The following is a 23,128-nucleotide window of genomic DNA, read 5'->3' on the forward strand; positions in this document are numbered from 1 at the left end:
AAATACCTCCAAAATCTCTCTATATTTTTACAAATACCCTTCTGTTATCTCCCAAAATAACCTTGGCCATATACTATTTGAGCAAATGTATATAGGCTCTTTTCTTTCAGAGTTGAACACAGGCATTTTGGGAAATGATGAGAACTGAGGAACATTTGTAGAAATAAAGAGAACTGCTGGGTATTTCTTTTTTTCTCTCGATGAGGCTATAAAAAATGTGTATAGTGCAAAAGGTGTGCTCCATAGCTAGTCTGCCCAAAGGAAGTATATTGCCCTGTGCACGGGGTAAGATTGGGAGGATCACGAGAGCCGCATAAGTGACCAGATAGTCAGGTCGAACCAACCACTTACGTCTTCCCGAGTATACTTACAGCCACCACTTTGTTATTCCCGTTTCTTTTATAGACACACCCCTTTCATTATTTCACCGACATTGCAGATTGTTCATTAGTGCTTATGAGTGTACACAAAGAACTGTAAAGTAGAAGAATAAATATATGGAAATAGAGAAGGTCATTATTTTGACATGATTGAAATATGGCTACTTCAAGGGAGATGATCAATTAGTCCATTATTGAGATCTTTGTTCTGCTCTATTGCTATGTCATTTAGTTTAGGAGAGATATGATTTGTGCTGTTTCAAAGAGTTGGACAATATCAATCAATCTTTTTTCTACTTAATTGTCTATAACTTAAGGACATCCCATGATGTATTGATCTGTTTACTTTTTGAGTCTTTTAAGCTCTTCAGTTGCTAAAATATACTAGATCATTTTCATCATTGTGGGTTTTCACATCACATTGAGGTCTTGAAAAGTAAATTAAGTATTACAAAAGAAAGTTAGTTGATAGCTGTCATGATGTGGTAGGTTCAAAGTTAGAAAACGGCAATAATTTCTCATTCTATAATAGGTGAATATTTTCAGTAATTGGGTTGTTACAAAGAAAATAGACAAAAATCGTAACAATAAAAAGCTTAGATCAAATCGTAAGAGCTAAACAATAGGAAGAGAAACCAATGGTGCAAATTTTGTTATGAGCAATAAATTGAAGAATAACATTTTAATGACCTATATAAGAAAAGAGGACTAGATACATTGAACTAGGTGCTCTCTCAAGAAAACAAAGCAAACTCAATTTTTAGAAAGGGAGATTAAAATAGTGCCTAATTGATTATATAGGGGCTGTTTTCTTTTCCTTAATCTTTTTTTTGTGTTAGGGAGCTTTTTTTTCTTCCTCTTTTTCTAGCTTTTGGAGATGGTCTTAGGGTTTCTTCCTCTTTTGTCTCAAGAAATAGGAGGTCGTATAGTGTTTCTTTCTTCAAACGGAGGAACTTGCAAGAAAAAGAATTTAGATATTTCATAGTCCTTTTAAGCATATTTAAGGATTTGATTGCCTTATACTTCTACCCCATAGAGAAACACCAACATCACCATTGAAATGAAAAGGTATTGTTGAAGGACCAACATTTAATTTCTCAATGATTGCATAGGTTCTCAAGTGCATAATGAGCTATCTTCCATACCTCAAGTAAGGGTAAAACATTCATTCCATCTATGATTTGAGAGAACTTTAAGGACAAGGTATCTAAAACTTTCCATAATTTAAAATGGCTTAGTGTTCTACATAATCCATGATTTATACTTACTTTTGCTCTTCATAAGGACCATCTTCGTTTGAGACTAGTCATCCAATGCCCTCATAAGCTTTTGTGTATCTTCTAAAGTATATGAAAAAAGGTTCCCATCATCTTCATACCAAAAAACATGATCATTAAATTCCAAATAATAACTTCTTCAATGATTTATTCCTTCTCAAACTAGTTCATAACACCAATAACGTTATTGAAAAATCAGAATTTCTATTGTCATATGCACATGACATATAACTTTCTTATTGATTTGAAATTTTGCAAGCATATATTCATTTGGTATGTTGAGTTCTTCCATGTGACTCCAAAGATACTCAGGATGTACCATATCAAAAACTTTTATGCAGACTCAAAGCAACAATTTAACCCTTACAACTCAAGTGATTTTCTCCCATTAATACTTAAAAGGGTGAGAAGGTGATCGATGGTGCTATAGTGTTTTTGAAAGTTGTGAAGTATCTCAAGACATCTCCCTTGAAGGCGCCAACATGACTCATATCTTGGAGTATTGCACTTCCAAGGGTCATAACTACTGAGTTCCAAGGGGTTGTGTTCCTCATGGTTGGCTAACCAAGAAATTGGGGGATGATGTTGCCCCCCAATGTCAAAAGACCATGTTATTCATTAACACATAAAAGCCTTATCTCTCCACTCCATGACACATGATATCATGGAAGCCTCAAAGACAACTTGAATTAATATAAAATCAACACACACGTTTCACCACATTCATTAAGAAATATGTTAATCTTTTTTGGAAAAAAAGAAAAAAAAGAAAAATGTTAATCTGAATAAAACAAATAATTACTATAGATAAAACATATAAGGTGCTTCAACTAAATAGATAATTATTAAAGTAAAAAACATGTATATCTCCATTAATTAGTGTTGAAAAGCTACGTGGAGGAAAGTGGTTGTTAATGGATGCCAGGGGGAGAGAATGACCAAATGGTGACCCCAAATTTGGGACACCCAACAATGTCTTCTTACATGAGAACTCTTGCCCTTTTATACAAGTTGGAAATCTTGAAGGGCCCCTTTCACATAACAAGCCCGTTAGTCATTCCTACATAACAAAAGGTTAATTTCAATTTCTTAGAAATTACAATATGACGCATTTCTTAAGGGTAGTTCCCCACAAAACAATATTATAACTATATTCCTTATATACATTTGGCATGTGACCAATATTTTAGATTAGAAATTTAGTAAGCTTTAGAGGGTTGTTAAAACTAAAGAATATGACATTATTTCATTGAACATTCACCTTTGACGCTAAGATCGAGGATACACTTAAGACACCTTATAAAACTCTGTAAGAAATAAAGAGAGAGCCTAACTTTGTATTGTGGTATAAATGTATTATATATAGACTTTTATATCTTTTTAAGCTTGCAAGGGACATATATGTAATTTGGTTAAATAAGGACAAACTATAAATGTGAAATTATAAACCTTTTACAAGTCTTCTTCCTCATTTGAACATACCCTTCGGAGATAAAGCTTAAGCCTCTCTCTCTCTCTCTCTCTCTAAATTCTCTCTGCAATCATGTTACTAATTATAAGTAAAGAGTGTAATCATTCTATAGTTAATAAGTATTAACTATCTAACCGAGCAAATGGAAGCTAAATTGAGTTGGTGACTTCCCATCTTTTCATTCTTTTATCAAGTGCATAGAAATATGGCAAAGTCTCTTCATGGTTATAAAGTAAAGGTCTTGTTTTCTTTGATTAAGCTCCAAATTGCACATAAAGTTAGTTTTATATGTAAATGGCTCAAGGGCGATTTAGACTTCTACTTGTTTGTCTTGTCAACAAAAGGGTAGAAGGTGGTACATCCCCACACACTAATCTCAAGATGGTTCTCAAGAAGAATGCTCAAATTATGAAGTAACTTTCGATAAGGATACTAAAAGACATTACAAAAGCCAACTTGTTCGCAAGCCCTCTTATCATTTCTCTTTAACCCATGCACTTATCTTTATTCCATTAATACATCCAAATCATTTTGCTATAGGTGAGTCTACTATGATTGTCAATAGTTGTTTACATTATTTACATGTCTACCTTTATCTTAAGGTTTGATCTAAATTGTACTTCAATAATGTGATATTTCATATTGTAATGCATGATTAAACATATCAATTATCTGTGCATGTGCTTCCTTTCCTACCCATTTGAGCATTTTAGCCTTTATGCCATGTAGATCTCTTGCTTTTCAAGAGGTAAAATTTGTCAGCCCTATGCATAGACTTCCAATAGTAAAGAAACAAGGTATATTTGAAAAAGAATTGTCACCTGTCATGTTTTGTTCTTACAATGCATAGACAAGTCCATAAGGGTTAAGTCACTAAAACTTTGAACAATTTCCCTTTTAGATCTCACCAAAATTTAGCACATGCATGTGTTTTCTTTAATGATTTGAGAAATTATCGAGTAACTTCCCATATTCTTCTCTTTCTTTGAATAAGTATTTTGTACTCAAGAAAATGCTTTTGATGATTTTCCTTATTCTTGACTACATTGAAACTCAAAAGCTACTTTCAACTTCATGATATTTGTTACCAAATCATTTTTTCTAGGGAAAAGTACCAGGATACCCTTGGAAGTTCGTCTGTTTACCAGAATGCCCCTAGAAGTTCCAAATTTACCAAACTACCCCTATGTCCAAAAAATTACACTTTATAAAGTAATTATACACTCAAATCTTTGGTAAATAGGGCTAGTTCGGGTCCATTTCTTCCATCATTGGTAAAGTGTATAATTACTTTATAAACTGTACTTTTTTGGACATAGGGGTAGTTTGGTAAATTTGGAACTTCCAGGGGCATTATGGTAAATAGACGAACTTCTAGGGGTATCCTGGTACTTTTCCCTTTTTTCTATGCAAGGTATGTGTTTGTCCAAAAAGCATTAATTTGTGCATGAGAAAATGGCCTCCATGAAAATTTTGCATTTGTATTCTAGTGGTGTACCATGTTGTAACTTTATTATTTCTAAGTTATTGTCAACCATGATACCATCATAGATATAGATAGATAGATAAATAGATCGACAGATACATATTTTTTAGCATCCATAGAGAGGCCAATATTGACTAGGTGAGACCAAATATAAGAATTTTCTTGACGTGTGTCTCCTTCCTAAGAAGGGATATTCATACTTTGAAGCATCAAGTATCGATGTGTGAATAAGGGATATTCAACCTTTTAGGTGTTCTCTTCAATATGACACTCATGTCATCACCTCCTCTTAATATATTATCATAGCTTTTTAGGAATTGCACTATATGTAGAGAATGTAAATAACAACTTGCAAGTAGTACTCATCCTCTACTAGCTATTCCTTGTATACCTTACATGCCTTTACATTTGGCTGATTTTGATGCCATAATGTAACTTTAATACCTACGTTGTGTGATTGAGTGCGAAAGAGTGTTAGGGCTCTATGAGAGTTAATACTCATGTTAGTAATGAGGTAAAGTTAAATACAATCAATAGGCCTTCTTGCCTTATATAGAACCCAACATTCAAGATTGATGTTTGCAATGTAATATTCTAATTTTGTCCTTTTAATATCTTTTCACTTTTTCCTTAATGGTTCCATTAATCTTTCCTCAGAGATAGATAGATTCTATTATCATCTTCGGAGTTCAAATATGACCTATGAGACAAAAAATATTACATTTCACATAATACATGTGAAAGTGCGTAGCGACTCTTAATGTTCAAGAACTTTACCAATGAATGTTTCAATCGAGAGTGCACATTGTGGTTGTGAGAGGAATTTGTGTAAGGATTGGGCTTGGTTGAAGATGTGTGGGTTTAGGGTTGCGTCATGAAGCAAGTGTGTTGCATCCCATCTACTAAACCATTTTTCCATATCTTGCATCAAACTGAACACAAATTGCTTTTATGCGTCTTTTGGAACTTTTTTTTTCCAAAGCGATTCTACAAAGTCAATGTGAGGGAGTTTTTTGGAATCTTACATTGCATTCAACAACCCTTCTTATGGCCATGATCTCAATGGAACTCTTGCATCAAACCGAAACACAAAATTTTGCTTTTATGCGTCTTTTGGAACTTTTTTCAAGAAATTCTACAAAGTCAATGTGAGGGACTTTTTGGAATCTTAAGCATGCATTCAACAACCCTTCTCATGTTCATGATCTCATTGGGAAGTGATCTCATCTCAAGGAGGGTGTATGGTGTTTGTTTCTTAACATGTAGAAACACTGTCAGAAAATAAACTTTTTGACATTTTCAAACTCTTTTCAAGTAGATTTAGCATGCTACCACCCTGTAGAGAAGCACCAATGTCACCAATGTGTCAACAAGGTATTTCTTGAGGACCCAACACTTAATATCTCCATGCTTGCATGTGTTCTCAAAGGCATGATATGATCTCTCTCTCTCTCTCTCTCTCTCTCTCTCTCTCACTCACTCACCAATGTGAGTATGAAACAACCAACGTGGGGGTTGGTAGTTCCACCTTGGGTCATTTCCTCCTTGTGTCCATCGTTGTGTTCCTCCATTTTTGCCAAAAGTGTAAGCGGGTAGTGACCACGTCGTCAGAGTGTTTGCAAACCTCGTCCAACTGCCCTTGTAGGCAACAAATAATCTTGAACCAAATATCCATTATCATTTCCTTTCGGGGGTGTACCACATCTTGGAAGACCTTTAGGCAACGTGCTTTCAACACAAACCACAGGGTGAAGCCTATGATCAACATCCAAATCTCCCAAAAATGAGGGGATGCGGTCTTCAACCCTCTCGCAAAACGGGTCTTGACGAGTTTACCTCTTGTGCATTCATGGCACCAATTGCCTGCGTTGAAGGTGCCTGTCCAACTATCAACCAAGGGAATGATCCAGGCCGCTACGCTCCACGATGTTGTCCCTTCCACTTCACAAGCAACTAGGAGGCGAGTCACCTTGTCCTAGACCCTTTCAGCTTGAGGGCAATCCCACTAACAGTGCCTCAGAGTCTCAATAGGTGCAAAATAGAGTGGGCAAGCTATCAGGATTCATCGTTTACCTAGCCATTCGCCAATGGGGACCTCGTTAATCAAGAGAGCACATCAAGATTTTAAAAGGAATGTATAGAGAGTGGACCGGATCGATAATGTGTGGAAAGCAAACTTGAACATGTGCCTTGTAACAAAGTGTGATACTTTGACTCTCCCACTAGTTGAGGGAAAATATGCATAGTCAATAAGTCTCCTCACTTGTGTTGAAATGCCCCATCTCACATCAAAGAGAATGTGAGTAACATCATATTAAAGCAATTGGTGTAAATGGCAGAGAAAGAAATGAGCTCTACTATATATTGATGCGTGCAGTTTCCTCGTTTTGAGAATGAGATAGTTTGTGTATTATGTTGCAACATATATCATGCAATGTGGAAAGCATGATATTTATATATGTAAATAAATAGAGGCAAACATGGAGTTTGTTGAGAATCAAGCTCAACTTGGTCTAGTGTGTGAACTCACCTTGAGAGTGAAGAGACACTCCAACGGTCAAGAGTCACCATTATGTCTCCACTTTGTATTCTAGCATTTAGTATGAGTCATAGAATCATATTCTATGACACATAACTTATGAGCTTTCACATTCCCCATGCTCCATGAGTCTTGTAGTTAATGAAGAGAGAGGGTGACTACATAAAGCACCCTCCTCCCACCTTGTATAACGTTGAGTTTTTCTCCTTTGCTAATATACTTAACCTTGCGTATACTCTGTGTCTCTCTCTCTCTCTATCTCATACACACATACACACACAGTTCACACCTATTCCGCTTCACAAGAATCCATCTCTTGATTCTTTACATGGTATCAGAGTGATTTGGTAGCTCAATCTAGCCCATTCGCCTCATCGTGATCGTGTTTTGTGCTCTACGCCGACGACCAAGAACCGGCTCATAGCTATCGTAGCTTCGCTACATAGCTCGCATTCGAAGAGAGAAGAAGAAGAAGAAAAATCAATATAATGAAATACTCAAATGGGGAGCGCTCTCCCTACCGAGAAGTTGGATCGAAAAAACTTCGCATCTTGGGAGTACAAGATGCACCAATACCTTGTCGGACAAGGCTATTGGAGCTACATCAAAGGAGCGCATGAAGACCGACCCGCCGAAGCGGCTCCCGGATACGCGACATGGGAGCAAGCCGCAAGCCGCATGATGTATTGTTTGGTGACATGTGTTCACGATCACATGCTCAGTTACATTCGAGAAGCCAAGATGCCGAAGGAAGCGTGGGAAAATCTACGAAAGATTTTCGCCGCCAACACGACCGCGAGGAAGCTTCAACTCCGCCAAGAGTTGAACAACATTCAACAAAGGGACATGTCCATCACGACATAAACCTTGAAGATCAAGGAGCTTTGCGACTCACTCGGCTCAATAAACGTAAGTATAGATGATGATGAGATGGTGCAAATATGCCTCGACGGCCTCGCACCACGGTTCGGCGCGATGCGAACCGCCGTTCTAGCACGGGAGAAATCTCCCTCCTTCTTCGAGCTCCAATCAATGCTATTGGTCGAAGAAAACCACATGCGTACAAGGAGCAATGAGTCGGAAGGCCACATGCTCTACACGCACTCTAATGGAGGAAGAGGGTGCGGATGAGCGAGAGGCCGATTCGGCCAAGGACAAGGCTGATGAGGTCCGACCTACGACAACAACTCCCAATTTCGGCCGCAAAACGGAGGCCAACGAGGAACCTTCGCAAGAAGGGGGAGTTTCCAATCCGGCCTGAGCCGTCAAAACGCAACCGAATGCGGATATTGCGGAAAGCTCGGCCACCACGAAGAAGAGTGTCGAAAGAAGATGCGTGAACCGGCTTCCACAAGCCGACAACTCACGAATTACGCACACAATTCCGACTACGAAGAGTATAGCGGAATGTCCAGGAACAACTCTGACTACGAAGATCGTGGCGGAATGTATGCATGGAACTCCGACCGTGGCGGAATGTTCATGATGAAACATAGAGCAAAGTCTATGTCGGCCTCTACCTCAACTAGTGCCCTCAATCCGGAGGACGTATGGTTTGTAGACTCCGGAGCCTCAAACCATATGACATCCCATAAAGAATGGTTTCTCGAACTTCGAGAGTCGGAGCGACCCGGTTATGTCGAAACCGGAGATGACACTACGCACCCGATTCAGCACATCGGCAATGTTCCATTTGGCGAAAGAGGTAAGCAAACGTACATTAAAAATGTCTAGCATGTTCCCACCATCACAAAGAATTTGGTCTCGGTCGGCCAAATGGTTGAGCAAGGGATGCAAGTACGATTCGACCAAGAAGGGTGCTTCATCGAAAAAGAAGGCCGAATCATCGCACACGGAAGAAGACAGGGCCGGATGTTCATTCTCGATTCGCACAAGATGAAATCCGCCATGTTCGCGAAAAGCACGAAAGCCGACTCCGACATAGAGCTATGGCATAAGCGAATCGGCCACATCAATCTCAACAAACTCAAAGCAATGAGATCGAAAGGAGTCGTTATCGAACTCCCGACATTCAAAGAGAAGGAGATTGAAGGTGTATGCGAAGCGTGCCAATTCGGCAAGCAACACCGACACCCATTCCCGAAGGAGCGGAATGTGAGCAAAGGCGTACTCGACGTAATTCATTCCGATGTATGGGGTCCGGCCCAAACAACGACATTCGGCGGATGCCGATATTACGTGCTCTTCATCGACGACTTTTCTAGGCACACTTGGATCTATCCGATGCGGCAAAAGAGCGAAGTGTTTGGACACTTCCAAAAGTTCAAGAATGAAGTCGAGAAAGCCACGGGCCGACATGTACGATGCCTTCGATCGGATGGCGGCAAGGAGTACTTCTCGGATGATTTCACGGCGTATCTCCGAAAGGAAGGAATTCGGCGAGAATTCACTTGCTGACACACTCCGCAACAAAACGGAGTAGCCGAGCGCAAAAATCGGCACACATCCTCGAAGTAGCACGGGCCATGATGAACGAGAAGCATATGCCCAAGTCATATTGGGCCGAAGCGGCAAATACGGTCGTCTACCTAATGAACCGGTGCACAATATCCGGCGTGCATGAGGGCACTCCGCACGAAAGATTCTTCGGAAAGAAGCCGAACCTATCACATGTTCGGATATTCGGCTCCATTGTGTACGTGCACATCCCCGACGAGAAGCGTCAAAAGCTCGACCCGAAGTCGGAGAAATGTATCCTCGTAGGATACTCACTGGAGCAAAAGGGGTACAAGTGCTACAACCCCTCAACTCGAAAATCTCGGGTAAGTCGAGACGTCGTCTTTGATGAGTCTGCATCTTGGTACGCACCAGAGACAACTTCGCCTCCGACTCCGCTCGACCCGGAATCCACCGAACAAGAGATAGAGGATGAAGATCATCTTACGCGCATGTTCGAAGAAAGTCCGATCACAACCCGACTGAGCGGACCACAAGAGCTTTTGAGCGATCAAAGCACATCACAGCCTAGCCCGAAGATGGACAAAGGCAAGGTGAAAATGGCAGAATATGAAGACGATCGCTTCGACGATGATGAATCGACTCATTCACTCAATAGTGAGTTCGGCGGTTTCGAGGTACCAATCGGAGCCAAGAAAGCCCTCATCTCTGCAAATGAAAAGCTCCGCCGATCCACTCGTGAAAAGAACCCCGTAAGCCGATTTAGCTACAACGATTACATGGCGTACCATTACGCCTTTATGATGAAGGTAGCGACAGTACGGGAGCCAGAAACCTTTTCGGAAGCCGCGAAAGACCCGCGATGGATCGAAGCAATGAACGAGGAGATGCAGGCACTACGGAAGAAGGGGACGTGGGATCTCGTTCCCACCTCACCACACAAAAAGGCGATCGGATGTAGATGGATCTACAAGGTGAAGTATAACGCCGATGGCTCCGTAAACCGCTACAAAGCTCGACTCGTAGCGAAAGGATACGCTCAAACACATGGCGTCGACTACGAAGAGACGATGGTACAAACCGTAATTGCGATTGCCACGGCGAAAGGGTGGCACCTCCATCAAATGGACGTCAAGAACGCCTTTCTACAAGGCGAATTAGAAGAGGAGGTGTACATGATCCAACCACCCGGCTTTAACTCGAGCACTCATCCAAAAGCCGTATGCTGACTCAAGAAGCCACTCTACGGCCTCAAGCAAGCACCATGTGCTTAACATTCGAAGATAACGCAATATCTTCATCAAATCAGCTTCCGTATGTCAAAATCGGACAACTCCCTCTACATACGAAGCGATTCCGCAAGTCCGATCGTCATCATCTTATATGTGGATGACCTAGTCATTGGAGGTGAGCATCTCGTTGAAATCACTAAGGTCAAATCCCTCCTTTCCGACAAGTTCGAGATGACGAACATGAAGGAGCTTCACTACTTCCTCGGCATCGAGGTAATTCGGACTCCGGCCGGAATCATGATCTCTCAACGGCACTACATCCTCAACTTGTTATACAAGTTCGGGATGGCTGAGTGCAAATCCGTGGCAACCCCGCTTGATCGTAATCTCAAACTAGATGCGCACTCCGGCACCAAAGCGTGTGAGCCAACTCAGTATTGGCAACTCATCGGGAGTCTCATCTACCTCACGATCACACGACCCGATCTCAGTTATCCGGTCGGTCTCCTTAGCCAATTCATGCAAACACTGCGTGATACTCACTTGGATTGCGCTAAGCGAGTTCTACGATACGTGAGTGGCACAATGGATTGCGGCATCCTCTACAAGACCGTGATGCCAATACGACTCGAGGGGTACATCGACGCCGATTGGGCCGGCAAGAAAGCCGATAGAAGATCAACCTCCGGATTTGTTTTCTCCCTCGGCAGCAGAGCAATATCTTGGAGTAGCAAGAAGCAGCCTACCGTCGCTCTTTCGAGTAAGGAGGCGGAATACAAGGGCGCAGCCGTAGCTATGTGTGAAGCCGTATGGCTCAAGAGGATTTTGAAGGATCTGGGCATACCCATCAAGGATCCGACTTCCCTTTACTGCGACAACATGAGCAGTATTTATCTAGCTCGGAACCCGGTGTTCCACGCGCGGACAAAGCACATCGAAGTGCACTATCACTTCATCCGAGAGCGCGTTCTGGCTGGCGATGTCGACCTACAACACATTAGCACCAATCTTCAAACGGCCGACATCTTCACCAAAGCCTTAGGAACCGACAAGCTATGGCAATTCATGACCGATCTCGGATTGACGATCCTTGACCTGCCAAGCTTGAGGGGGAGTACTGAAGACACTACGCAATAACGCGTGGATTCCGCAACCACACAACGAAGCAGCGAAGAGCCGATTTACCGCGCAAAGCCGCGAAGAAAGACACAAGCCGAAGCACAGACTTCGTAACTACCCACAACGCAAGCTGGAGCACGGATTCCGCAACTCCGCATAAAGCAAGTCGACGCGAACTCCGGAATGTGAGTTGAAGTGTATTTCGGATACCGTCTGAAACCGACCCAACTTGAGCTTGAGGGGGCGTGTTGAGAATCAAGATCAACTTGGTCTAGTGTGTGAACTCACCTTGAGAGTGAAGAGACACTCCAACGGTCAAGAGTCACCATTATGTCACCACTTTGTATTCTAGCATTTAGTATGAGTCATAGAATCATATTCTATGGCACATAACTTATGAGCTTTCACATTCCCCATGCTCCATGAGTCTTGTAGTTAATGAAGAGAGAGGGTGACTACATAAAGCACCCTCCTCCCACCTTGTATAACGTTGAGTTTTTCTCCTTTGCTAATATACTTAACCTTGCGTATACTCTGTGTCTCTCTATCTCTCTATCTCATACACACATACACACACAGTTCACACCTATTCCGCTTCACAAGAATCCATCTCTTGATTCTTTACAGAGTTAAATGGCCTAGTGCTTCAAGTTGTTGACTTAGTACAAGTGGTCTTTTAAATATTTGCTAGCTTGCATCAAGGAGTTACTCCTTTTTGTGTTTTCAAAGTAAAAAGGAATAAATGAATCTAATGCTTAAAATAGGTGCTTCCTCTATAAAAGTAGGAGAGACAATGGCTTCTTTCGTGTTGCACTTTTTATGTTTCGAGAGTGCACCATTAACTTTTTATGAGATTTTTTCTTAGCTGCTTCTTTAGCTCACTTACTTAGGGTTAATCTCATAGCATTGACCTAAACATCAAGTAATACTATTGTGAGATAAATTTATATTAGAATTTTGTATCAGGAACACCATATGTGGGATATCCTTGTATAAAATTTAACTTGATGCATTGTATGTTGAACACTAGAACTTTCTAGAAACTTCTAGAGAATGCATTTAGGGTTTGCAAGGAGTGAGGGTTGGTATACCACTCGAATATGAAGCTGTCCAGTTTTGATAGCAATGCTCCCCCTCCCCCCACAAAACTCATGGCATGTGAGTTGCCAAGGTAGGTAGGAATGTGCTACACATTGATCCTCGACAAGTGGTTGGCGGTCACTCGCAAGTGGATGGTATACCGATTACAAACGTCACACCGATTACAACCGTGAACTACGCAACCACCAGAGGTCCATGATTAGCAGTCACCTCATGACAACGGGTTCTACAATTAGGTGTGATCCCTCCATAGTATATTAGCATCACGTTTAGGGTTTGTCGTATGATGTTGCAAGGTGTGTGGGTCGGTATACCGCCCAAATACGAAGCGGGTTCAACTTGATGTATTGTATGTTGAACACTACAACTTTCTAGAAACTTCTAGAGAATGCATGAGGATGCATTCTCTAGAATATTCCTAGCTTGCATGCATACATCCACCTTCTTGTATAAATACTTGGGTGCACCTTGATTCCAATCAAGGTGAACATCACCAATTATGGAAGCATAAGTTGAGTTCTTGTTATCTTCCTCTTGCCTCTTGCCTCTCTTCGTATTTAGTCTTTTGTTTTGGTTCTGCTCCATTCTACCCATCGGTGACAGTTTTAGGGTTTCTTCTACTTCAAATTTCAGGATTTCTTTCTTCTTCTCCTCAACATACTTGAGATTTGAGGGTTTCCTTCATTATTTTCCATCGGTGACAGTTTTAGGGTTTCTTCTTCTTCTTCTTCTTCAAAATTTAGGATTTCTTTATTCTTCTCCTCAACATACTTGAGATTTGCGGGTTTCCTTCATTATTTTCCATCGGTGACAGTTTTAGGGTTTCTTCTTCTTCTTCTTCTTCAAATTTTAGGATTTCTTTATTCTTCTCCTCAACATACTTGAGATTTGAGGGTTTCCTTTATTATTTTCCATGAGTGACAGTTTTAGGGTTTCTTCTTCTTCTTCTTCTTCAAATTTTAGGATTTCTTTATTCTTCTCCTCAACATACTTGAGATTTGAGGGTTTCCTTCATTCGGTTCTTTCTTCTTCTTTTTTTACTCAAGAGTGTTTAGGGTTCCTCTCACTTGAAGAGGCGGTGTGAAAGAGAAAGAAGGCAAAATTAGCTCGTCGAGCAAGGAAGGAAGCTCAAAGTAGCACGAGGACACAACCTCGACAATGAAGGTGGCCTAGCCGTTGATGGTAAGCGAGGCCTTGTCGAAGATCACATAGCTTGGATTCTAACAATTAACCTATTGTACCCAATTCTCTTTTAATATATCACTTTTCGTTAGCACCATTATTCTTACTCACTATGTATCTTTTGTAAACTGTACATTATAAAGGGATTTCTTGTATAATCTTGAATATAGATCTTAATATGAGTTTATTTTGATCTTAATCTCGTGTACTTGTATTAATCAAGTGTATTAAACCTAATCCCATGTGCTAATCGCTCCTAAATGCCAAGTTCCCCTACTTTCCTGTCCTCCTAGTCTTCATGTCCTCTCAACCTTCATGTCGTCCTTAGTCCAAGACCCTCGTGGTCCCGCTCAAGTAGCACACGTACGCGACATTATTTGGTGAACCCGAGCGGCAAGGGAGGATGACGACGGCCAATGAAGCTTTCACAGAGATATGTCAAGGATGATTATGGCTTTGGCGAAGGAAAGAGAAATACAAGAATTGATACAAGATGTTGTTGAAAAGGTGGTCGAAACATTTGGTTGTTTTAATGAGGACAATGTCCCAAACGTTTTAAAAGCCTACAAAGCCGAGATGAGTCCCCAAGAGGTGAAAATGAGGCAATGAGGCTGAAATGTTTTTGCATGGTGGTAGATGTGCTAATATACGAAGAGGTCAAGAAGCTTTAAGAAGCTCACGACTCGACTCAAGGGAATCCTTCAAGTAAGTGCTACTAGAGAAGTACAACTATGAAGAGACAAGGGAAAGAAGTCGGTATGAATTCGACCTATGAGTACCATCAACGAAGACCCACCAAAGGGCCACACATGCATTTCTAGAGTTCGACGTCACGTCGTTTTGTTCAACTCTCGGGGTGGGATCAAAGACTGGTGAGGGTGAGTAAAATCTTAATGTTTGTGAAGTCCCTCAATCAAAGAGAAGGATGGCCATTGGAGTCCAACTTGGGGACAACGATGGAGCAAATGGGCTAACTAAAGATTGAAGCAAAATGGGAAGAGTACGTCGAAGATATGATAGAAGGGAGATTGGGATCTTATAAACAATGGTGGAACCCATAAAGGAATGTCAATGGAAGGCAAGACTAATCAACCCACTACCATCCAAAGACGAGAGCTCAACAAGGAAGTTACGAGAAGGGTCAACCCACTACTATCCAACGGGGAAGAGGCTCTATTTTTCGACACTTGGGATATTCATTGGGAAAGAATGTCATGAATAGTCAATTGATTGAATGAATGTCTAATAAGTTAATGGATAAGTTCATGTATTGGAAGTCACAATCTTGAGGTTTTACAACATATTATGGAACACAGAATATTATATTACTTGCCACTGTTACCACATTGGACAAAGGAGGCTTTGCATTCTTTTTTCTAACCTCTTCGATATTTGGTGTGGAGGAAGAAGGATAAGTTGAGAATCACATTGTCATGGGTAGACAAAACCCCATGAGGTTTAAGATGACTCAAACACATAACCTCTAAGGTAGAGCACTTAACTTTAGCCATTAGACTATGATCATATTATATATAAAATGCTATATTTACTTTACTATAAATTTGATATTGTGACCCTATAAATATCCAAAGGGTGCCATGACCTTGATTCACATCGCAATGCATGTGAGCTAGGTTGCATGGAATGAGAGAGAGAGGTAGAGAAAGAGAGAGACTAGCATTAGGCAAATACTTCTTTTGCATTCTTTAAGTGAACAATTACTCACCATTCATAAAATGTTTGATTTGTCATTAGATTTGGGTTCACATTTCTCAAATTTGGCAAGTTTTGTCACCTTCTTATTTGACACCAAGACAATGGGTGCATAATTTCCATAGCTCGAGCTAAGAAATCAGAGATGGAGTTTTTTTTTCCCCTTTTTGAGGTATCAGGGTATGCATAATGTTTTTTATTTGAAGGTGAGCAAACACTCAAAATCCACTTATTTTTAGGGATGAAAATGCTTCATGAAGGAGGCTAGTAATGAGAGGGACTAATCACTATCGTAGTCCTTCGTTTATGTAACCATGAGCCTTCATACACAGTGAAACTTCAAAATAAAGAAAAGGCATTTAGAGAGAGCCTCGATTAACGAGGGACAAAACAAGTTAAACTTTAGTCATCATATTACTTGTACTTGATACCTTCCGAGAAACTTATGAAGACCTCCAATGTCTCACAGATTCGAGAAGCCTCAATTTGCCAAAGCATTCTATCATAGGTTCGACGAGGAACCAAAAGCATCCTCTGGTTTCAAGTAGATGGAGGGTTTGCTTAGTGAGGGATTCACTCCGTAACGAAGGTATATCCAGAGACAAAACTAAGAGGATTCGGGTATTATGGATCTTAGATTTCTAGAAGATTCCAACAGGTTTTTCGAATTCTACAAACATGCGGGACTTATGCACTTGCTCACTTTCTCCTTCTCCGGAAAGGTGTCGGGGAAGGAGGGTGAAACTTATGTGATTTGAACCTTTCCGGAAGCCTCGTGTGCCTGGTAGCTTTGCGTTTATGTGTCATGTATATCCAAGGATTCCTAGAACTTCCAAGCAAAGTATTCCGTTTAGTGACTATGCAAATCAATTGATTGCACACACACAAGTACATACAAAATAAGACGGGAAGTGTCACTATAAACAAAGATTCGGCCAACATTATCTAGGGACCGACAAACCCTAACCTAACCCTAAGTTTACACAAAAGCAATTAGGGTTTCCAATTAATTAACCCCTTTGTGTTTTTTTGTTTGTTTTTTACTTGTGTGTAACAATCGGCAACGACCGAACCGCAAAAACACGGTTTAACGGCTTAATGGCTTAACGGTTTGGTTCAGGTTTAGTTTTTTTTAACGGTTTAACAGTTTTTAATTATAAAAAAATTTTAAAATATAAAAAAATTTCTAAAAAATTTTAAAATTTGTTTTTAAACAATCTTTTCATTTTTACTCCTTATTCTCACATTTTAGGAACATCTTAAAAATTGTAAAAATTCTAAGTAATGAAATATTATAAATTTTTAAAAAATTAAAAATTTGACCTATGTCGAAAACTGAAACTGAACCACGAAACCGCGGTTTTAACGGTTTGAAACTTGTGTAACTGATCGGTTTCGCGGTTTGGTTCAGGTTTTTAAAAAAATTAGCGGTTTGGTTTGGACCCTCTCAAACCGAACCGTTGCCGATTGTTACTTGTGTGTGAAAGAAAGAAACCATTACTATTAGGGTTTCCAATTAACATCTTTCTGTTTTTCTTTTTTACTTTTGTGTGAAAGTAAGAGGCCATTACTATTAGGGTTTCTAATTAACCCCTTTGTGTTTCATTTCCTGTGTTTAGGGTTTCCATCTGTGTGAAAGAAAGAAACCATTAGGGTTTCCATCCTCTTATACAGAGGATTGATAATCCCTCCTCGTCCTCCATGGACGAAGCAAACTCAGAGGAGCAGACCCACCTCTACTCTGACCTTATTGTTTCAGACGATGATCAATCCCCATCCCCAAATCCTCCTGTCAAGAGAGCTTTCTGCGAGAGATGCAAGAAAGCCAAGAAGATGTGTATATGCAACCGCTTCAAAGGTGGGGTTATCCGGAATCGAACCAAGGTCACAATCTTACAGAGCCTAGAAGAGAGGAATCACCCAATTGGATCTGCAAGGATTGCTTTGTTAGGTCTTGAAAATGTAGGTCTTGTAGAGGTTCCTGAAATTCACTACAGTGGAACATTCCGGATTCGACCTAAGGTCCCCGGTTCGAAGCGTTGTTTGTCGGGACGAGGTGGGAAAAAGCATAAAGGTCCGAAACCTTTGCTTGCTCATGGGAAAGTTCCGTCGGATTCACAGCTTTTCCAGCTTTTTCAGCTTCTTATCAACATATTCGGCAATTGGTCAGGTCTCCTTACTTATGATGCTTTTCGTAGTTTTATGCATCCAGATGGCCAGTTTGACGACATGCAATCAAACAATATCAGTGCCATATGTCGAAGTGATGAAGGATGTATGAATGGTATGCCTCCAAATGGTGATATCAATTATATGCATCACAACGATGATGGAAGTAAGAATGCAAGTGATAATGGATGTATAGATTATATGCATCCAATTGATAGTATGAATGTTTCACATCCAAGCAATGACAGAAATGGTACGCATTTGAGTGATAACAGTGATATGCGATTCAATGGTATGCCTCCAAATGGTGATATCAATTGTATGCATCACAATGATGATGGAAGTAAGAATGCAAGTGATAATGGATGTATGGATGATATGCATCCAATTGATAGTATGAATGCTTCACATCCAAACAATGACAGAAATGGTACGCATTTGAGTGATAACAGTGATAAGCGATTCAATGGTATGCCTCCAAATGGTCATCACAATGATGATAGAAGTAAGAATGCAAGTGATAATGGATGTATGGATGATATGCATCCAATTGATACTATGAATGCTTCACATCCAAGCAATGGCAGAAATGGTGTGCATTTGAGTGATCACAGTGATATGCGATTCCAAGGTAACAATGGTATGCATCAGAGGGGTAACAACGATGCGCATCTGCATGATAGCAATGGTTTACATCTGAGCAATAACAATGATTTGCATTTACAAGATGGAAATGGTGTTTGTCCAAGCAATAACAATGATGCACATGTACATTATAACAACAGTATGCATTTAGGCAATAACCATTGCATGGTACATCTGAGAGATAGCAATGGTGCAATCAGTAATGGTGATATTTCTCAAGAGGTAACTAGTGGACTATCTGATGATGAAGTCAAGGCATTAATTCCACCTGGGGTGGCGCTTCTCTATCCTAGTGACAAAGCCATTGAATTGTCAGACTGCTTTTCCAAGATGGTGATCAACAATGATGTGAAAGACCGTCCTTCACACTTGATTGTTCTTGATGGGACTTGGCCCAAAGCCAGACGAATATATTTCAATAACCCTTGGCTTCAAAAAATACCACACTATAAGTTGTCACCTCCGAGTGTGAGCCTGTATGCTGGTGTGAGAAAAGAACCGAAGCCTGAATGTTTGTCAACGATTGAAAGCATTGTGTTTGCTTTGAAGGCATTGGAACCTGAGACATTAGGACTTGATGGCTTATTGGAAGTGTTTGATTCTATGGTAGAAGACCAAAGGTGGTGCAAGGAGACAAAATCGAGCACGTTAGGACCTTGGTTCCACAAGGATTGTTGAAATTGGCTTTCATTTGTTGTGGTAATATAATCGACAGTTAGCTCTCAAAGTTTTTGATCATATAGTATCTCATAAACAACATACGTTGAAAGTCTAATTTCGGTGAAATACCTACCCAAAACATTTCATGGTAAAGGAAATTGAAGCTTGTAATATGCTCAATGATTCAAACATCAAAGAGTACTGATGATTGTAGGCTTTATTAATTGATGGAATGCAAAGAATCTTGCAATATATTGTGTATATAGTGTAAATTACGATTCATGGTCAATATTGGCATGAATAAAAAAGAAAAGACTCGTTTAGTTGATAAAACGTCGTTCTTATCAAAGACAACTTCAAAAGCATCTAGAGACCAAAGAATAATCCATAGAACTCATGGGCTAGTTCTTATCGCTGTTGACTTAATGATCTTGCTATTCTTTCTTCCATATTGAACGAGTTGTGATGTAACGCGGTTCATTTTTAATAATTTAGGATGCATATGACCTGATATTCTTTTGATTTGGATGTATGGAATAACAATTTCCCATTGGACAGACCAGTTCCATAGCAAGGAATTCTGCAAGTTAGAGAGCAGGATTCAGCGTTAGTTTGTTGTTGATATTCTTTAAATCTAATGTGTTTTGTCATGCCACATCATCTCCTTATCTATCATATCTATCATATGGGACAATTAGGGATATAATGCAGTTTATAATTCTGTCTATTACGTTCGAATTCTATTGTGTATCAATTCATCTATCGGTGGACATAGTTTGATGTGAAGTGGTTAAGAGGTTACTTCCAAGCATTGAACGTAAACCCTCACACTCATAATTGGAACAATACCAGTATATCAAATGCTGATAGTTTGTCTACAGCCCAGAGAAGTCCTAACTGTGTCGAGGTGTCTGTCTAACATACAATTGCCAGAAATCGCCAAATGTCAAATCCCCAAAAAAACTTAGGTCATTGGGTCGTTTTTAAGTATGCTTTTCCATGAAGTGACAAACATACAGATTATTTTTTACAAGCTTTATGGTCTGCATATAGTTGTGTTGTAGACAGATGCACCATGCATATGTATATATATATTCCAATGTTTCAATACACTAGCCATGTGTATCTATAAACCCATAATTTCTGCAAAAGTTCTAGAGTCTTCGTATATACCGTAGAAAAACAATGTGCTTTCATATTTGGGGTTGAGCGCGTAATCTCATTTGCACATAGTTGTGATCAAATCAAATCAAGGCCTCGTGTATGAAATCAACCTATTCACGAAAGAATGTGCGATACGGTGTGTTTCTGGTGGGCCGAGCTTGATATTCCTTACTTGTGTTTTGGGTCTTTGAGTGGCCCCACATTTTCCTTGTTTGTGAACCAGGAGGGGGTTCAAAAATACATACATACATGTAATATGTGATCAAAGACTAGTATTTGCCTTTTTGTTTGAAAATGTAAAAGACAAAGAAAAGGAAGAAAAATTCTATAAAGAGAAAGAAGAAGAAGAAGAAGAAGAAGAAGAAGTAAACACAGAGAAGCACACAATAATGTGGCGTTGAATTTCGTTTCCATTCCCCTCATTTTTAATAGGGGTTTCGGATATAGATGCCTTTTAGAAAACCAAGTAACACCTGTAGATACCCTTTGGCTGCTATTGTTAAGAGGCTTGTCTGTTTTTTTCTCTTTTAATCTCAATTGCCAGAATTTCTATCTGCTCTACAGAGTTTAGAGGAGGAATTCTGATCATTAGAAGAAACCCCCACCTTATATTTCTAGTTGTTTCATTACAATCACCCATCTCTCTAAATTGGATTAAATTCCTCATCTAAGGCAAATTGCCCATCAAAAAAGAATATGAAGCTTAATCTGATCTCTGCAGCAAGGGCCAAACAGATCCACAGATCTCTCAATAGCCTCAAGTTAACCCTAGTGTGTGGTTTCCTAACCCTACTTGTGTTAAGGGGTACCCTAGGGGCAGGCAAATTTGGAACCCCAGCTAAAGATTTTGAGGAGATTAAGCTTCAATTTGAAAGGGCTCATTTACATAGAAAACAACTCAATGTTGCAAGTAGAGTCCTCAATGAAGTGAAGATTGAGAAGAAGCCCACCATGTCTTTGGTTCAAAATGACACCGAAATGGCTCAAAATGATGCGAAAGCCGGTCAAAATGGAGGCGATTCGGTGCCGAATGATGTGAAAAGGGCACAAACTGATGTGAGATTTGCTCAATTTGATGTGAAAATAGATCAAGAACAGGTGGTGGGTAAACCCTATAGCTTGGGACCCAAAATCTCTGATTGGGATTCTAAGAGGATGGTTGAATCAGAGCTCTCAAGGCAAGGCAAGCCTCAGATTATGCTCATCACTGGCTCTCAACCATCTCCATGTGAGAACCCTGCAGGGGACAATTTCTTGCTCAAGTCCATGAAGAACAAGCAGGATTATTGCAGGCTCCATGGCATGGAGATCTTCTATAACATGGCTTATCTTGATGATCAAATGTCTGGCTTCTGGGCAAAGCTCCCATTGCTCAGGAAAATGATGGTAACACATCCAAATGTGGAGTGGTTTTGGTGGATGGACAGTGATGCCCTCTTCACTGACATGGCCTTTGAAGTCCCTATCCAAAGGTATGAAAACTATAACTTGGTTCTACATGGGTGGGAGGACATGGTCTACAAGGATAAGAACTGGGTGGGTCTTAACACGGGTAGCTTCCTGCTTCGGAATTGCCAGTGGTCTCTCGACCTCCTCGATGCCTGGGCCACACTCGGACCCGAAGACCAATCCCGAGAAACGGGCGGAAAGCTGTTGTCTGAGACGCTCACGGGCCGCCCGGACAACTTCGAAGCAGACGACCAGTCGGCACTGGTCAGTCTGCTCGTTACCCATAGGGAGACATGGGGCGAGAAGGTCTTCCTGGAGAACTCTTACTACCTGCATGGGTACTGGTCTGTCCTGGTCGACAAATACGAGGACATGATGAAGACATCCCACAATGGGTTTGGAGACGACCGATGGCCTTTCGTCACTCATTTCGTTGGTTGTAAACCATGTAAGAAAACTCTGGGTGATTCTGGAACCGATTCGACTGTTTGCTTCGAGCAAATGCAAAGGGCGTTCAATTTTGCAGATAATCAAGTTCTTGAACTATATGGGTTTCGCCATCAATCGTTGTCGACAGACAAGGTTCAACACATCGACGATGGTCTCATTGCCTCTTCTTCGGATATCTAACCTCCCCCATCCATGTTCACCATTCTACATGGAAGATGAAAAGGAGCTCCAAAAGACAAAAGAAAAAACATTTTCCCATAGGAAATACCAAGTGAGGGGGTGGTCCCCTTTAACGAAGTTATTAATGACTATTATCATATTGATTTAATCACAACCCAAATGCAAACTTTGGCCGAACTAGGTTTTGGTTTTTATATAGATACACACCACATTATTTTAGAGAGCTTGAAAGGGGGTTCAATTTCATTAATTTGTTCAATTCTTTTCGTGGGATTGAAGAGGGGTTGTGTTTGGCTTGATACTTTGAGATTAGAATTAAAAGACTTCTACCAATCAGCTATGACAACTTCAATTTATCTTCTTTTCTCCCCCACTTTTGAATATTGACATTGAGATTAATAAACAAATTAAAAAAGATATTGACATATGATTATGCAAGTAGCCAACTTAAAGTACAAGGGCAAAAATAGTTGAACATAACCAACAAACAACT

At 40.3% G+C, this 23,128-nt stretch overlaps 2 protein-coding genes across 3 annotated transcripts; both read left to right on the plus strand.

Moving 5' to 3' along the window:
* The first annotated feature begins 17,488 nt into the window (after positions 1 to 17,488).
* On the plus strand, positions 17,489 to 19,644 carry LOC147853315 (uncharacterized). Of its 2 annotated transcripts, XM_087333515.1 has the most exons (2): positions 17,490 to 18,379; positions 18,719 to 19,644. In XM_087333515.1, the coding sequence occupies exons 1-2, from the start codon at positions 17,620 to 17,622 to the stop codon at positions 19,408 to 19,410; spliced, it is 1,452 nt and encodes a 483-aa protein (XP_087189641.1). In that variant the 5' UTR covers positions 17,490 to 17,619; the 3' UTR covers positions 19,411 to 19,644. The 2 variants fall into 2 exon arrangements, with proteins under 2 accessions (XP_087189640.1, XP_087189641.1); XM_087333514.1 differs by having other exon boundaries at positions 17,489 to 19,644.
* A 1,384-nt stretch (positions 19,645 to 21,028) lies between these two features.
* LOC147853316 (xyloglucan 6-xylosyltransferase 2-like) lies at positions 21,029 to 23,060 on the plus strand. The gene has a single exon (XM_087332967.1). It carries the CDS (start codon positions 21,253 to 21,255, stop codon positions 22,633 to 22,635), a length of 1,383 nt encoding a protein of 460 aa, XP_087189093.1. The 5' UTR covers positions 21,029 to 21,252; the 3' UTR covers positions 22,636 to 23,060.
* The last annotated feature ends 68 nt before the right edge of the window (positions 23,061 to 23,128 follow it).

Source organism: Azolla caroliniana, unplaced genomic scaffold, assembly GCF_043228905.1.
Source record: "Azolla caroliniana isolate FFs.n. ecotype wild unplaced genomic scaffold, voAzoCaro1.0.p SCAF_17, whole genome shotgun sequence".
Lineage (NCBI taxonomy): Eukaryota > Viridiplantae > Streptophyta > Polypodiopsida > Salviniales > Salviniaceae > Azolla > Azolla caroliniana.

Coding starts and splice junctions, on each gene's coding strand:
- LOC147853315 (XM_087333514.1), top strand. CDS start 17,620: ATGGACGAAGCAAACTCAGAGGAGCAGACCCACCTCTACTCTGACCTT.
- LOC147853316 (XM_087332967.1), top strand. CDS start 21,253: ATGAAGCTTAATCTGATCTCTGCAGCAAGGGCCAAACAGATCCACAGA.